The sequence below is a fragment of the Phalangium opilio genome, unplaced genomic scaffold (assembly GCF_054372755.1).
Source record: "Phalangium opilio isolate 3A_F unplaced genomic scaffold, DU_Popi_V2 ptg000090l_1, whole genome shotgun sequence".
Taxonomy (NCBI): Eukaryota; Metazoa; Arthropoda; class Arachnida; order Opiliones; family Phalangiidae; genus Phalangium; species Phalangium opilio.
Window position 1 is genome coordinate 5,366,853 of NW_028324195.1, and position 17,025 is coordinate 5,383,877.

Sequence of the window (17,025 nt, forward strand, 5' to 3'; positions counted from 1 at the left end):
TGTGCTTATTTACCATGTATTCTATGTAACCCGTATGTCCTGATGTTCTTTTTAGTAATTTTTTGCATTTTAGCTCAAGTAATTGTACTTATTCTCCAAATTCGTATTAAAACTAATGTGAATAAATTTAATTAATGGTGTTTTATAGAAAATACATGTATATATATGTACTTAATAATCATGCATGCAGTAATATTGTTCTATTTTCTATGATGGTAAATGTTTATGTGCTTAATCATCTTGTACTACCATTTTTTTGAAGTAGTAATAATTTTGCATTTTACTAAATTTGTTTGTTATCAAAACCATTATAATGCGTATTTTCTAATGATGTTTTTAGTAACGCTTGCGCATTTTAACCGCATATCAATATTTTTGCGCGTATGAAAAAATATATTGTTCAGTCAATCCTATGAGGATTTTTAATTTAATAACTAGTATTGTGCTTGTTTGCCATGTATTCTACGTAACCCGTATTTTTTAATGTTTTTTAGTAATATTTCGCATTTTAACTCAAGTAATTGTACTTATTCTCCAAATTCGTATTAAAACTAATGTAATCCTTATGTTCTGAGTTTTTTAGCTGTACTGCATCGTTTTAACTTCTAATCAAATGCCAAACTGTGCAAAAACTGCCGTAATACCACGTTTACTATTGTTCTAACATTGTATTTCGTTTAGTAGCTATAACACCCTGCTGTAGTACCGCATCATAGGATTAGTTGAACCTTTTTTCAATGTAAACCTTATCTCACTTAAAACCAGTTCTTTAGTATAACATAAACATACATGGATACCTTAAAATCATACAGGACGGTGTAGAAAGGGTTTACTTGAACTTATAGAATTACCATTAAATCATACACTAAATGTACGCAATATCCTAAAAATACACCTAATAATAACAAAACAAAACACGAGTACCCCTAGACCTTCGTCGTAGCTTAATTGGTATCTTTTGCAATGTAAACCCTATATCACTTAAATCTAGTTCTTTAGTATAATATAAGCATACATGGAGATACCTTAAAATCATACAAAGAACAACATTACTGGAAGGGGAGATGCAGAAAGGGTCTACTGAACCTATAGAATTACCAAGAAATCATCCCCTAAATGTATACAGTAGCCTAAAGATACACCCAAATAATAACACTATGGACGATGAATGCCTTCACCAAGTCACATGACGTCGTACCAATACACTAAAAACAAATTCAAATTTCCCGCCAACAATATCACGTGATACGTGCCGTCCCCCCCAACCATATTTTCCCCCTTCAGGCACGGTACCATCTAGAGGAACGAGATAGATAGAAAAGGGGGGGCAACAAATGGGGCTACGTAAAGGCCGCCTGTATACCGAATTAATTCGGTATACAGGCGGCTATACTCTCTGGTGTGCCAAGGCATGGATTTATAGAGACGGGCTTCGGCTGAAGGAGAAAGATGTGTGCCCTCAAAGAGTTATAGGTACCATTTTTGGTTAGTGTAAGAACGAGGTGTGCTGCGATTTAAAAAAGGTGTACAAACATAAAGATAGGTGCCTATCAAATTATAATATTAGGTGTGCTAGGATTCAAAAATGGGGTGAAAAAATAAAAATTAGGTGTGCTGTCATACTACAAGATCTAGGTGTGCTTTGACTGAAAAAGGTGTGAAAAAGAAAAAAGGTAGGTGTCCTATCAAATTATAATATCGAGGTAAGCTAGGATTGATAAATGAAAGATAGGTGTTCTGTGATATTAAGTTAGGTTAATTTCAAAGTCAAATACATAGAAAATTGATTTTGAACGATTTTAATTCTCCGCTCGACTGGCTTCACTCCGATTGGTCGAAATGAAATGAACGCCCGACCTAGCGATAGATTCTAAGAGCTTAAAAGGTGTGCGTGTTATCGGAGCCTCCGAGATATCTAGGCCCATGCATGTAGCGAAGCGAGAATATTTTTTTGACTAATTTAGTTCGCCGTGTTTTCCCGCCTGGTGGCGCTTTCAGCACCGTAAAATAAACAAGTTCAGCCTCATGACCCCGTCGACTGCTACAATATTAGGGCAACGTATAGACGTAGAGCGGTGAAGCCGAGGTCGCGGATATTTAAAAAATGTTTTTGAAAATTTCCGAAGACCTTTATTAAAAAATCATTCCAAAGAAGTAAAGGATTAAAATGTTAAGGTTAAAAAAATGAAAGGTTATGAAGGGTAAAAAAATCCTCTAATGGTATATGAAATCCGTGAATTAGCATCTTCAAGAAGTTTTGTTTTACTTAAAAAACAACGATGTTAAAATCTCATAATTACTTTTTTGTCCATACAATCTAACCAATAGATTCAATAACAAGTTGGGAAAACCAAAATATTACCTCTCCGAGTCAAGAGGTCTACTACTACAAACTTATTTACCTAGATATGGAATTATTCCTCTTTTTTTGAAGTAAAAATTTACATATTATTGAAGCAGTATTCCAAGTATTGCGAATATACAGTAAAGCAGACGACATGTTACATCAAATAAGGATAAATCTTGGACCATTGAAATCAGTCAATGGGGAAAAGAACAGGAAATGAAGTGTATAAATTTCGGAGAGATATAACCTTTATGTGCTTGTAAAGGCCCAATTGTCTACGCTTCAGCTGTTTACCTGATATACTCATAGCTACATTCACAACTGGTTTGCAGTGTAAACACTATCGTCTTGTCTCACCTCAAAAATGTTTTTAGTTTGCCAACATGCTTGTTAAGGTTAAATAACACCAAAGTTGATTTGTTTTTAGACGCACTGAAAGTCTTACGCACCATAAAAAGATTGAACACTCCGTAGCTACTACCTGTTTAACATTAGCTCTTTCACTGGTCTAATTGCCACCATGATCTTTTCTTCCATTATAATATCTAACCCTAATTGTTTAAACGTGTATTTAACTTTCGGCTCACTCTGAACCGTTAATGTCTCTTAAATACAGACACGAAAATCAAAACCCATAGTTTACTACACCTTGGGCCTCAATTATACACTCTTTTGTTTACTAGACCTATTACGGTTAATACTTGATTTAACCAACAGTGTAAGCCTTAGCGTTCATCTTGTAATAATAAAAGCATGGATTATTCTATATACAGATGTAGTATAGCTTAAGTAATATATAAACAGCCATTTCAAATAACAATATTAAAAATGTCCTTGGAATATCAAAATGAAACGGAGCTTTCAAGCTACAAAACTACTAAAGGCATCGTAATTTAGTAATTTTTAACTTTTTCCGTATTAACTCTTTCCGTATTAATTTTGAGTTGAGAAACAAGATTATCTTAAATATTAAAATAAATATAATTAATATTAAATATTTTCTTCGTTAGTTGTTCGCCTTATTGAGCGTTACATCGTTTTGATTAATAACAATTAAACATTCTTGAGAGACTTGACTAATATTGGCGTTTGAAATGAAGCATACGCCGGTTGCTTCGCCTTACAGAAATAGGTAGTATATAACGGTGTCGAACTACAGTAAAAAGCAAGAACAACCGCAATTGCGAAAACCTTTGGTGGACAACCCACCCTAGGGAGGCTAGACGTTTCTCGTAACCCTAGCTGATTGCCGCGAATGTCTTAAACCAAACGATGACAATGGAGTTAGAAGCCAATGAGACAGATTGGTGTCTATGTGGAATAGACGGAAGACCAGTAGATGGTGGTGTTTAGAAGCCAGTATGTACAGTCTGGTGTCCAAGAGGGATGGACAAAGACCAGAAGATGGTGGTGATTAGAAGCCAGTATGTATAGACTGGTGTCCATGTGGGATGGACGAAGACCTAAAGATGGTGGTGATTAGAAGCCAGTAAGTACAGACTGGTGTCCGTGTGGGATGGACAAAGACCAGAAGATGGTGGTGTGAGAACTCAAGTAGAGGAGCCATTTCCGTGACTGTGAAAGCAGTTCGGAAATGGCGAACACGTTTGCTCCTATTTGGAAACTGCGAACGCGGTCACGTGGGTGTAACAACAGACACACACACAGACACCCACACACACAGACACACGCGATCGTTACAGAACCTCTCCGTGACATACGTCACTCGGAGAGGTAAAAAGTGAATAGCCCCTAAAAAATTAAGTTAATTTAAAGGCGAAACCTTTCTCTTTCATAAAAGTTTTATAATTGGCCCCTAAAATGTCATCGATAATTTATGGAAGACCCCGGTCGCAACGGTCATTAAAGCGCCACCTCGTACACACAAAGGGTGAAAATATTTACTCTATGAAACTGGATATTTCCCCACGTAAAAATCGGCATGAATGGGCCTAGATATCTCGGAGGCTCCGGTGTTATTACTTTGCTAAGCCTCGGTGCTCAGACGCTTACTCGGAAACATCCATAGTTCTGTACCGGTAGTGAAAAGTAGGTGTGCCGGCGCGGATTCGCAGCTACCGTAAAGCTGACGCTAAGCCTCGGTGTTTCGAGGAGTCCGTCTCCGGGAAACGAGAATTGGTTTCGCCGGAGCGAGGAGGACGTGTGCCGGCTTGTGAAATAATTAGAGGAAGGTGTGCTGGGATGATAAGAATAGGTGTGCTAGCTTATAGTTTGTGAATAAAAGGTGTGCTAGCCTATAGTTTGTGAAGAAAATTTGTGCTAGTCTATAGTTTGTGAAGAAAAGGTGTGCTAGTCTATAGTTTGTGAAGTAAATGTGTGCTAGTCTATAGTTTGTGAAGTAAAGGTGTGCTAGTCTATAGCTTGTGAAGAAAAGGTGTGCTAGTCTATAGTTTGTGAAAAGGTGTTTATGATTAACAGGTGCGCTATAATTTGGATAGAGGGTGTGAAAGGATAGATAGGTGCGTCGGGATAGTAGACGAGCGAGTCTAGCGAGGTGACTCGTTATATCAGGGATGACCAACACGCGGCCCGCTGAGTTTTAAATTGCGGCCCGCCAACCTAATATGCAATTGAACGTTTTGTGGCCCTCGCTCCCCTTTTTAAAATTTTTATTACGATTTTCAAATGAATGGCACATTTTATTAAGTTCTTGCTTTTACAAAAGACCTATAGCCCTGAATAATTATTTTCCAAGCTTATTTCTGGCTCTTTTCATTCCTCATTCGCCTTGCGTCGTCTGCTTTTCTGTATGCTAATTTTCTCCTTTCGTAATTTGGTATACAGTACCGTTGCCGTACGCGAAATAATAGTCGTTGCTCGAAGGAAATCGCGGATATTGAAAATGGCTTCGTCATCCCGGAAAAGAAAGATAGGAGATGAAAATCATACTTTTCAAGAGAAATGGACTGAACAGTTTTATTTTGTTTTGGTAAAAGACAAGCCAGTTTGCTTAATTTGCAAAGAAGGAGTTTCAGCACTGAAGGAGTACAATCTTAAGCGACATTACGAATCAAAGCATGCAGAGAAATATGGAAATATTAAGGGAGCATCTCGTACTGATAACATAACGGATTTAAAAACCAAACTTAAAAATGAGCAAAACTTCTTCAATCGATCCAAATCAGAGTCTCACGCGTCTGTGAAAGCGAGGTTCAAAATAGCTGAAATACTAGTCAAGAGGTCAAAAGCCTTTCACGATGGTGATATTGTTAAAGAGTGTCTTGTTACTGCAGCTGATATAATGTGCCCAGAGAAGAAAAACATCTTTAGTAAAATAAGTCTTTCTCGACCGACCATTACCAGGCGTGTTGAGGATTTGTCCTTGTCAATTGAAGAGAAACTAAAATCGAAAGCTAAGAAGTTCCTTTTTTATTGTATTGCGTTGGACGAATGCACCGATATGACGGACACAGCACAAGTAGCAATTTTTTTACGAGGTATAGATGACAATTTCGATAGAACCGAAGAACTTGCGTCACTATTTCCACTCAAAGGAACCACGAAAGCCGTGGATCTCTTGAATGCGGTTGAAAGCACATTGGATCGACTATCATTAAACTTGAATAATATGTCAGGAGTTACCACAGATGGCGCACCAGCTATGGTAGGAAAGAAAGAAGGCCTCGTCAAACTTATAACCAACAAGGCAATTGAGTTGGGAAACCTGATAATTTTAACGTACCACTGCATAATTCACCAGGAAAATATTTGTGCAAAACAACTGGAACTGGACAACGTTATGAAAGTTCTAGTCAAAACTGTTAACTGTATTAGATCTCATGCTAAAAATCATCGCCAATTCCGCGAATTTCTTCAAGAAAATGAATGTGATAATGAAGATGTTATTTATTACTCAGAGGTAAGATGGCTTAGCAGAGGGAAAATGTTGAAACGCGCTTTCGAACTTAAAAACGAAATTGAAGCCTTTATGAATGAGAAAGGAAAGCCAGTAGTTGAATTTCAAAATGAAAAATGGATGTGCGACTTTGGGTTTTTAGTTGATATCTCTGCTCATTTAAACGAGCTTAATACGCGATTGCAAGGAAACAATCAGTTAATAAATCACTTGTTCGATCATATCACAGCGTTTGAAGTAAAGTTCAGATTGTGGGAGGCGCAGATTAAATCCAAAAATCTTGCTCATTTTGCATCTTTATCAAAATGCAAAGTTTCAAGCCCACTGAAATATTCCAAGCTAATTTCAACCTTGAGAACGGAATTCGATGCTAGATTCCAAGATTTCAAGCAAAGTAAGAATCTTATGGAAATCTTTTCATCTCCGTTTTCTGTGGATATTGATAAAGTACCTGATCACATGCAAATGGAGGTCATTGACATTCAATGTGATTCCAACTTAAAAGAAAGTTTTCAACACGTAGAGTTGGTGGATTTTTACAAAAATTTTCTTCCCAAGGAAAAATATCCAGATATCCGACGAAATGCTCTTTTCATGTGCTCGCTCTTTGGTAGCACTTACATATGCGAACAAGTATTTTCCAGAATGAAGCATACCAAGAGTAAAAAACGAAATCGCTTAACAGACAATCATCTGGGAAAACTGCCTTCGAATCTCAACTACCCAAATTGATCCAAATATCGACGAACTTAATAGTTCAATGCAGTGCCAGATCTCGCATTAATCAATGATTCCTATGTTCTGCTTTGTTTTTCCTATTTATGTGATATTTCTGATAAGATAAAAATCTATTGGTATTTCTGTGTCATTATTTTTTTACTCCTTGTGATATCAATTTTCAATATTATTATAGTTTGCGGCCCGAGACATAGTTCCAATTTTGAAATTTGGCCCTCAAGCCCAAAAGGTTGGGCATCCCTGCGTTATATAGTCAGAAAAATGAATTATAACCCTTTTACATGGAAAAATGATTTTGAGCAGTTCAAATTCTCCGCTCGAGATTGTTGACTATCCGATTGGTCGAATTGAAACGAAATCGCGACCTAGCGATAGATTCTCGAAGCTTAAAAGGTGTGCGTTTTATTACTTTGCTAAGCCTCGGCGCTCGGACGACTACGGGGAAACAGGCATAGTTCTGTACCCGTTGTGAAAAGTAGGTGTGTCGGCGCGGATTCGCTGCTACCGTAAAGCCGGCGCTAAGCCTCGGTGTTTCGAGGAGTCCGTCTTCGGGAAACGAGAATTGTTTTCGCCGGTGCGTGGAGGACGTATGCCGGCTTGTGAAAAAATAAGATAGTCAAGGAGGTGGATGCATAGCTCGAAGGGTCAAAAACTGGCAAGGAGGAGTATTACTATAAGGCTTGTTTTGAATTCAATATTTAGTATGGAAGGATAATTAGATTTAACACTTCTCGGTGTGATAATTTTTGTATGAATTTACTGAAATAAAAGTTGTGCCGGCGTTTTTAATTTACTTACTTAACGCTTACCCTAAGCCTTGGTATTTTTGGGAGCTCGCAGTGTGACCAAAATTACTATATAATAGTCTGCATTGTGATACACTCCCTCAGATGAGTCAAAATAGCTATTCTTAAAGTGTTGTGAAAAGTTTGCTGTTGTGAAAGGTGTGCGTTTTAGGGTCCATCCTTTTTGAAAGCAACAATGGCTTTTGAAGCTAAGGCTTAGTGAGGAGCTTGCGGAAGTTCCTCATAATTTAAGAGTTTGCTCAAGACATTTTTACTCAGGTATGTTGAAATATTAAATTGATGGTGAAAGAGTTATATTTATCAAATTAACTAATCTTATTCTAGGCAAACCTTCAAAACCCTATGACAAAACCAACCCCGATTAGCTACCACATACCGATATTTCCTCCTTCAAAACTAGTGAATCGGTTATGCGATATGAAAGGAAAGTGAAGTGGTCAAGAGCAAGGCAGGATTATCTAATCCATAGCCCTTTAGCTACTTCTACACCTAGTGCAAAACGAAGAATTTTGTATTCTAACGATTCTGCAATAGGAGAGTCTCTCAACGATGAATCGTCTGTCAACTTGGCATCGGCTCTAAACGAGGAATCGCTTTTAAAGGAAGCATCATCTCTAAACAATAATAAGAGTTTGTGATAGATTCAAATTGGAGGCTTTAGAGATAGAGCTAAAAGAGTGTAGAGAAGTAATAGACACTTTAAACTCCCAACTCAAAGAATCATCGGGAAGGATAAGCAGCTGTATACACTCTAAGAAATTACCGTAACCAAACCGTTAGAACACAATAAAATGTACAGTCATACGACTGTAACAAGTTTCGCCGTAAATATAAGAGTCAATTTAGTTTTTTCCTCTTTCATGTTATTTGCCATTATAATTAACGACCAAATCACAGTAGCCATTCCTGACTGTTAAAACAACGGTCAAAATGAAGTTATTTTTGTTGACGGTAACAAACCATTACATAAAACAGTACAATGTGGAAAAGAGATAATCACTGTTAAAATGAATTTGAAATCGCATTATTTTCATCAGACGCTACAAACTCTAAAAAACCAAGGGTATCCGTTGAAAAAAGTATTCAGTGTAAAAACAGGCGTCAAATATCACTTTTTCTCGACAATGACTCAGCTTTAAAAAATCCAATATATAGTATTAAAAAATTCATGTATAGAAATACATGCCATACTCTATCCTTTTTTCTACAGTAAAAAACATTAAACCTAATAGATCGTATAATAGAAGTTTAGTCGTTTTAAGAAACGTTATTCCTAAAATAATTTTAAACATCGTTTTTGTTAGTGTTTGACTTCTAGCGTACACCTTTTTCATAATTTTTGTAAATTTAGGGTATATAAGGCAATTGATTCACAATTAGTATATGTAACTAAAGAAGAAAATAATTAACATAAATTAGATATCTTAAACTATTTATGTAAAAAATCTGTTAATCCTCAAAGTTTATATAGAAGGAGTAATGAAGATTTTCTATGAAGTCGACACACTAATTTCATTTCAAAGTTAGTATTTAGTAATACAGACGTTGCTTAAACGCATTACAAATCATAGAAACTTTGTCCAAAGTTAGTATTTTAGTAAGGATATCTTTAGTTAATAAAGCAGATTTCTCATAAAAAATCAAATAGATGAAGACTATAGTGCAACACAACTAGATCTTATTTAACGAGTTTAGAAAGATATTTGCATAAACATTTCATATTTCATAATAAGACTGCAGCTTCTACTCCTTGGTTCATACTCGTAGCTTGTTATTCTTTGTGCTAAGATGTTACGTAGCCTTATAGATATGGTCTTTATCACGATAAAAGGAAGATATAGGAAATATTTTTCGGCGTAGCGTTGCCTTTAGTATTTGCGTAGATACAAAGCTCTGCTTCATTTACACATGCCAAGAACATCTTTTAATATTAATATTTATAATGGGGTGTTATCATTTAAATTTAGCTTTACTACATTTATACATAATCTAAATGCAGATCTTTACAATACTAGATACAAAGGAAAGTAATTCTTGATGTTATAATTTCCTTCTATGTCCTATTGGCTCGCAATGGACCGAATGGACACCTTGAAACCCGAGGCTCGAGATATGAGGTATACGGTGAAAATTAACGCTGTTACGTGTCCTATATAGAACTCTCTGAAAAGCCCTAACGGTTCAGAACGAGCCGAAAGTTAGGTACACGTTTAAATAACGTATAAGTTCACTGTATAGAATTAAGGGTCATGACCGTAACTTTGTAGCCGTAGTGCTGAGGTACGATCAAGCTCTATCATCCATTCACTTGTGCATATTCTCACTGTTTGAAGCTAGTTCTGGGCTAATAAAACAAAACCCAATGATTCATGAATGGCATTTTATTGGTGTAACATCATTTTAGTTTACAGTTTCATCGAAAACCAAGTAAATTTTACTGGTTAATAATATTATGGGATCATCGAAAACCAAATGTTACCGGAATGTGAATATTACCAGGATATTACAGGAGAATAAGGTTTTAATTTACGGTGTCATGGAATACAAAATGTTGCGTAAATACGAAGTTCAGGTTTCGGGTACATTCATATTTACTGGGCCTACTTAAATTCAATATATATAAAATTTAAAATCAAGTGCATGGCAACCGTTAAATTTGGCGAAGATATAACTGTAGATTTTATATGCAACATACCGTTAATTTAATGGAAATTATTCATTGAAAATTTATTTTATTTAATCGAAAACTTAAGTATGAGAAAAGCTGTAAATTTACATTCCTACCAGTTGAGTTTTTTGCTATACTTTTGAATTGTTTTCCAATGTAAATTTGACATTATTTTTCACTGTCAAACTACTGGCATCAAGCTGCCGGTAATTTGAGTGTAAATTTTACGGTAATTTCTTACAGTGTACATTGCGTCCAAACACGTCATGCTGGTCCTCGGTTCTTGCTTCTGACAGATTTTTACCAACCGTAGCTATAACATTGTCAATCTCTCGACCCCTTTTGTTATTATTTACGCGTCTGGGTGGTGCTGATGCACATTCACTACTTGGAGTAGGGGGTAACAAGTCCGGGTCTTGCGGTGATGGATCCGTTTTGCAACTGCTGTTATTAGAGGATTGTGATGGCGGCCGATATTCCTGGTCTTGAGGCGATACCACTGACTCAATGGAGTTCTCATCCTAAAATATTTTAATTTCATTTTAGAAACCAACATCACAGGAAGAATGCGAGCAAATAGCGCACGACTTTGAAAGAAAGTGGAATTTTCCCCATTCCCTGGGTGCCGTTGACGGCAAACACGTTAAAATTATACCACCACCGCAAAGCGGTTCATACTTTTATAACTATAAAGGGTTCCATAGTATGGTGTTGATGGCAGTGGTTAATGCAAACTACGAGTTCATCATAGAGCAAGGCGTGTCGTCGAAAATGCTTTCGGTATATTAGCTGCTCGATTTTGTCTGTTTCATACTAGCATTAAATTACAACTTGAAAATATAGACGTTGCTGTTATGGCATATTGTGTGCTTCATAACTTTCTAATAAGACATAACTCAACAAGCTACATGCCGGCTGGGAGCACAGATAAGGAAGACACTATTCAAGGGACACTATCATTAGGTTTACGGACCACTGATGACAATCTTACTGACCTTCAGAGAGGACACTATAGAGCGATTGCTAATGATGCCAAGCAGAACAGAGAACAGTTCTTATTGTATGTTAACAATGAAGTAAGTGTTTCCTGGCAAAATTCGATATGTAACATAACCAATTAAACATTGTAACAATGATATTACGAAAATAAATACTGGATGCAAACAACACAACCCTGTTCCTTCTCTGACATCTGAAAGGGATTCTTCAAAGTTTGATACTGAAGGTCGAGCTATTTCTTGGTCGTCCAAAAAGTTGAATAACGAGTAATACCACAGCGTGGGTACATGTACTTCATCCGCGCCAGCTCCTGACTTTTGCGACTCCAAAACCTTTTTCTTTTCTTTGCAGTAAGAACTAGGCAGTGAATTTGTTTTCCTGACAACTGCGTACCTGTCAGCGTCAGCCTCCACCTTTCATAAGTGCATTCAATCATAGTCACCATTGTGAACAACATAATGCCATAATCATTATTTGAAACCACAATTCCCATTACTTATGTATTACGTACCTCCTTTAATTTGTTGACCATTGTAAGGTATGCTTCATGTTTCTTATTGCGGACCGAATATTCTTTTGATTTTATTTTCCAAAGACATGGCAATGATTGGTATAATTCTATAAAGTCAGCTATAAATTGTTTTGATAAATTGCGTATATCAGACATATTTGAGCAATTGCACAATAGCGCTCCACTTCGGCAAAAGGAAAAACCGAAGATAATTTTGTTCATTGGCTACAACACTGCTACGGTGATACCCATCTGCCACCATGGAGCAATATTAACGAAAGCTATTTTCACTCCCACTACAGTAATATTATTCGATGCGAAAATTAATGGCAATTGATCAATGTGATTGCTTATTTCCGTTCCTGCTGAAGATACAACTTGTCCAGTGAAACAAAGTACAGTTGTATACCGTCCATATGCACACTCTTTACCGTGCAAGCCGAGTTTGCACGTACTAATTCTTTGGCTACTCAAGCCGAGCTTGGCAGTTTGCGCGACTATCCGTCATCCCGTCTACACGCTTGGGCCTCCCGATACAAACCGGTTTGCACGACGAAGCGCGCGTTGAAGTGTGAGTGTGTGACCAGGCCTTATGACCGGACGACTGTAGAGCGCGCAAACTGTCACACGCGCATGCGTAGATAATGCATAGTCAAGGGGTTGGCACGTGCAAACTCGGCACGTGACTGGACCTTTAAAGGTTACCTTGCGGAGTATTGGTAACGGTCGGAGTGCCGCTCCTGGACGAGCTGGCTTGTTTGTGGAGATCGACGGCTTGGTTGCCGCGGCATTGAGCTATAACGAGATCATCGATGTAGTCGAGCGATGTCTCTTGGTCTTTTTTTAGTTCCGCTGCGGTTGTGAAAAGGGCCTCCATGTTTTCGTTAATTTCGATTAACGTTGGTTCCTTGGTTTTTAAGATATTAAGGTACCCCTGGATAGCGGCGAAATCGGAACTTGGTTTACCCATTTCGACTTCCATGAGGTTTTTAGTGCCGGACGCGGACTGTTTGGTCCCGGTTCTGTTTGCTTTAATCGCGTGAGATCATCCATAACGTCTTGAGGAATTTCTCGTACTGCTCGTTAAGTGTTTTTAAACGCGTTACTAATTAAATTCCGGGTCCGCTGAGTCAGCGCTGTTAGCGGTGTCGACTGAACGGTATTTTTTTTTTTGCATTGTGACGTCACGCTGCTTAGCGGTGAGGCAGCGCGGTCAGCAGGAAATTTGTCGAGTTTTTGGTATCACGTGATGTAGATCACGAGGCTACGTCATAGAAAACGCGTAGTTACGATTACTTAAGGTCGGAGTTCTGCAACATCTTCTGCTCTGCAGAGCGCAGAGTCGCAGACTGCAGTTCAGTTCAAACTCGCAGTTTGGCGAAAAGAAGGCAAATGGACGAGTTACTACAAATATCCCTCACAGATTACGATGACACTACATATGTAATGGCAGTAAAACCATTGGATCATGCTAGAATTTTAAGAGGTTAGTTAGTATTTCTAATTTTAATTATTTAAGTTCTTAGTTATCCCTAAGAATATGCATTCATTAAATTTTTGTTAAGCCTTGGTACCTTTCATTGTAGTAATTCGCTATTTTTCATTCATGTTTCAAAATGTTTGCATTACAGATCCATTTTTTGCACAGTTTTGCTTAAAGCCAAAGCATTTGGCATTACACCACAACCTGTGCCGTCTGAACGAAGGGATTCATACCCACAACACAACCAGCAAGAACCAAACAACCAACAAGAACCCAACGTCCAACTAGAACCGAACGTCCAACAAGAACCGAACGTCCAACAAGAACCGAACGACCAACAAGAACCGAACGACCAACAAGAACCGAACGACCAACAAGAACCGAACGACCAACAAGAACCGAACGACCAACAAGAACCGAACGACCAACAAGAACCGAACGACCAACAAGAACCGAACGACCAACAAGAACCGAACGACCAACAAGAACCGAACGACCAACAAGAACCGAAATTACCGAAAGACCAACAAGAACCGAAATAACCGAAAGACCAACAAGAACCGAAATTACCAAAAGACCAACAAGAACCGAACCACCCGAAAGACCAACAAGAACCACACCACCCGAAAGATCCATACCACCCGAAAGAGCCACATCACCCGAAAGAGCCACATCACCCGAAAGAGCCACATAATGATGTGGGCCAAAAGGAGAAAGCTTCACTTGGTAATATTAATTCAGTTTGAACAATAAAATTATTATTGACCAATAAAGATGTTTTTTCTTGCAGATTGTTCAATGCGATGGGTACCCAATTCCATAAAGCTGCTAACAAGTTTAGCTTAAAAAAAGATGAGCTCGATAGCTCAAGGAAGAAGAAAGACGTGTGGCGGAAAATAGCTGTGGAAATGGGAGATAAAGGCTATTCTTGGACAGCGGATGATTGTGACACTAAATTTAGAAATTTAAAAGGAACGTAAGTTAAATTGAGTGATTTTAATATCATAGAGATTTCATGGATGATCAATACTGTGACATTTCTATTAGTTATATAAGAAAGTTAAGGATAAATCGAATAAGACTGGTCAAGGAAAACAAACATGGGACTATTATGAGGAGATGGATTTGATATTTGCCACTGACCATGCTATTGCGCCTATTAATCTATTAAATTCAATAGGTGAATCTTCTGCAGGTATTAATATATCTATCACTAATTTTATAAGAGCATTTGAGTGGATTAATAAGTCGATATATTTAGAATCTGTCAGTGCTCCAGTCACAAGAACAAGTTCACCAGTCCAGTCTACATCATCTGAATCAAACTGTTCATTAACTTCCCTAAGCTCGTCTCCTACATCAATAGCTGATATAAATGACCATATCATTCCTGTACCAGAGAAGAAAAAGAGAAAAACTAAGACAACTGAAGAAGAAGTTCCAGGATGGTTCGTTGAATGGTCACAGAAAAACGAAACGTTAGAGAAACAAGCTATGGAACAAACTAAGCAATTTCAAACTGAACTCTTGAAAAGGTTAGATACCAAAAATGAAGCACTAACTAAAATGGCTGATGCTTTAATGAGTATGTAGTGAATCAAAATACATTTAATGTTGTCAATTTTTCCAATGCAAAACATTTTTGTCAAATATTGAATAAAGTTATTGTCGATCTCGTAATCTGTCCTGCCTTAATCTATCAGCTATAGCTCTTCGCTTATTTTTCGCAGCATCTGTTACTGCGTTTACATTTTGAGCTTCATTGGCAATATCAGCAGTTGGTGGAGCAATATTAATATCACCTATGTAATCTTCTATCCCATTGTTACCATCATGAATTAAGATGAAATTGTGTAATATGCATGCGGACATAATAACCTCGGAGACCTCGGCTATTAATGTCATATCCAAGTATTTTAATCGACGAAATCTGCCTTTCAAAAGAGCAAAAGCACGCTCTATCATCTGTCGAGCGGAACTATGCGTTTTATTGTAATTTCTCTCCTTGGCAGTTAAATGGCCATTTTCCTTGTAAGGCGTCATGGTAAACATATCTAGCGGATATGCACTATCACCTAGAAGATGGCCGCCATTAACTGTCCGCAATCCTATTTTCAAACAATCATATATATAACTGGATCTCCACATACGCACATCATGAACAGACCCTGGCCAGCCAGCACATACATCCATGAATATCAACTGTTCATTGCATATCCCTATAGGATAATGCAATAATTAATTAACGAACAGGAAAAATATTTGGTAATTTACCCTGCAATAATATGGATGTTGTTTTTTTTGCGATTGTAATACGCATTTTTATTTTCTTCCGGTTCTTTTATTTCGATATGGCATCCATCTACTGCCCCTACAACTCCTGGAAAACCGTAATATTGTTCACAAAATGTTTTGGTGTTTTCCATTGTTTCTTCTGTTGGCCAAGCAATAAAGTTTTTTCTTTCTCTTGACATTAGTCTAATAAATTCCATAAATATGTAATGTGTATTTCCTTTTGATAAATTAAATCGATCCCCAATGCTTCGAAATGGCTCCGGAGTGGCTAAAAGCCGAAGGGATGTTAAAACCCTCTTCTCCATCGGAAAAGATATGACATTTTTTTCAGCCAATACTGCACCTCCGTAAATCAAAATTAGTTTCTGAAACATATTGGCTACGTTCAGGAACTGCTAGCGTACGCAGCGCTGCGCGCATCGGAGACCGATTTTTTAACTGTACGGTTTTTCGCACTTCCGGTTTCTACGTCACGCTACGCATCGATGGGACACCGATCGCAGCGGCTGGAAGAGCAGGTTTTTTCGATGCGAATCGGATTTATGACGTCATTAATTGAAGTTCAACACGGCAAGCAATCCTGTCCAAAGCCACTAGCGAAACGATAACACATTTTTCTTTTATAGATCTTTTCAAATGAACTGGAATTAAGGTTATTTCCGATTTATCATCGTTTGATAGTTCATTTAATAACAAAAAATAACAGTTTTCTCCTCAAACCAGAATCTCTAGCAGACGCCATCATGGAAAGTATCATCAAACGCAACAGAAAGAGAAAAAAAACGTTCAGTGACGTCTGACTTCACTCTGACGTAGCGTTCGGAAAAAACACATCGGTAGCGGTAACGGCTTTTTCTCATTTCCAGTTACTGAACGTAGCCATTATTTAAGGTATAGAGAGACAAGCCAATTTATTTAAAGTTGTCAAACCTACTTCGACTGTTGTACGGCTCATACGAAAATGGCATTTAAAATCATAATCAGTGTAAGAAGGCACTACTCTCTCGACATAATCTTCAATTCGCGAGGGGGTGGACCGAGGCTTAAGTTTTTTTCCTAATATTGTGGCTATTACTGCTTCCTGCTTAATTTTCGTCGAAAAGGTTCGAGTGCCACTAAAGTTCAAAGTATTTTCTTCGACCATTTCATCACTGACAAGCTCATTGACCACTAAATAAAAACATTTTCGTTTTGTTTTGTTTTGCAGTCCAGATAAAAAATTCGCCGCCATTTTTAAAGCACCCCGATGAGTCGATGACTAGGGAAAAAGGCGTTCAGCAGGCTGTCACGTCATTATGACG

General features: G+C 37.6%; 1 protein-coding gene across 1 annotated transcript; it reads left to right on the forward strand.

Moving 5' to 3' along the window:
* Nucleotides 1-5,210: 5,210 nt before the first annotated feature.
* On the forward strand, nucleotides 5,211-6,956 carry LOC149645964 (general transcription factor II-I repeat domain-containing protein 2-like). Its single transcript, XM_089850429.1, has one exon. The coding sequence runs from the start codon at nucleotides 5,211-5,213 to the stop codon at nucleotides 6,954-6,956; it is 1,746 nt and encodes a 581-aa protein (XP_089706555.1).
* Nucleotides 6,957-17,025: the final 10,069 nt, after the last annotated feature.

Coding starts and splice junctions, on each gene's coding strand:
- LOC149645964 (XM_089850429.1), top strand. CDS start 5,211: ATGGCTTCGTCATCCCGGAAAAGAAAGATAGGAGATGAAAATCATACT.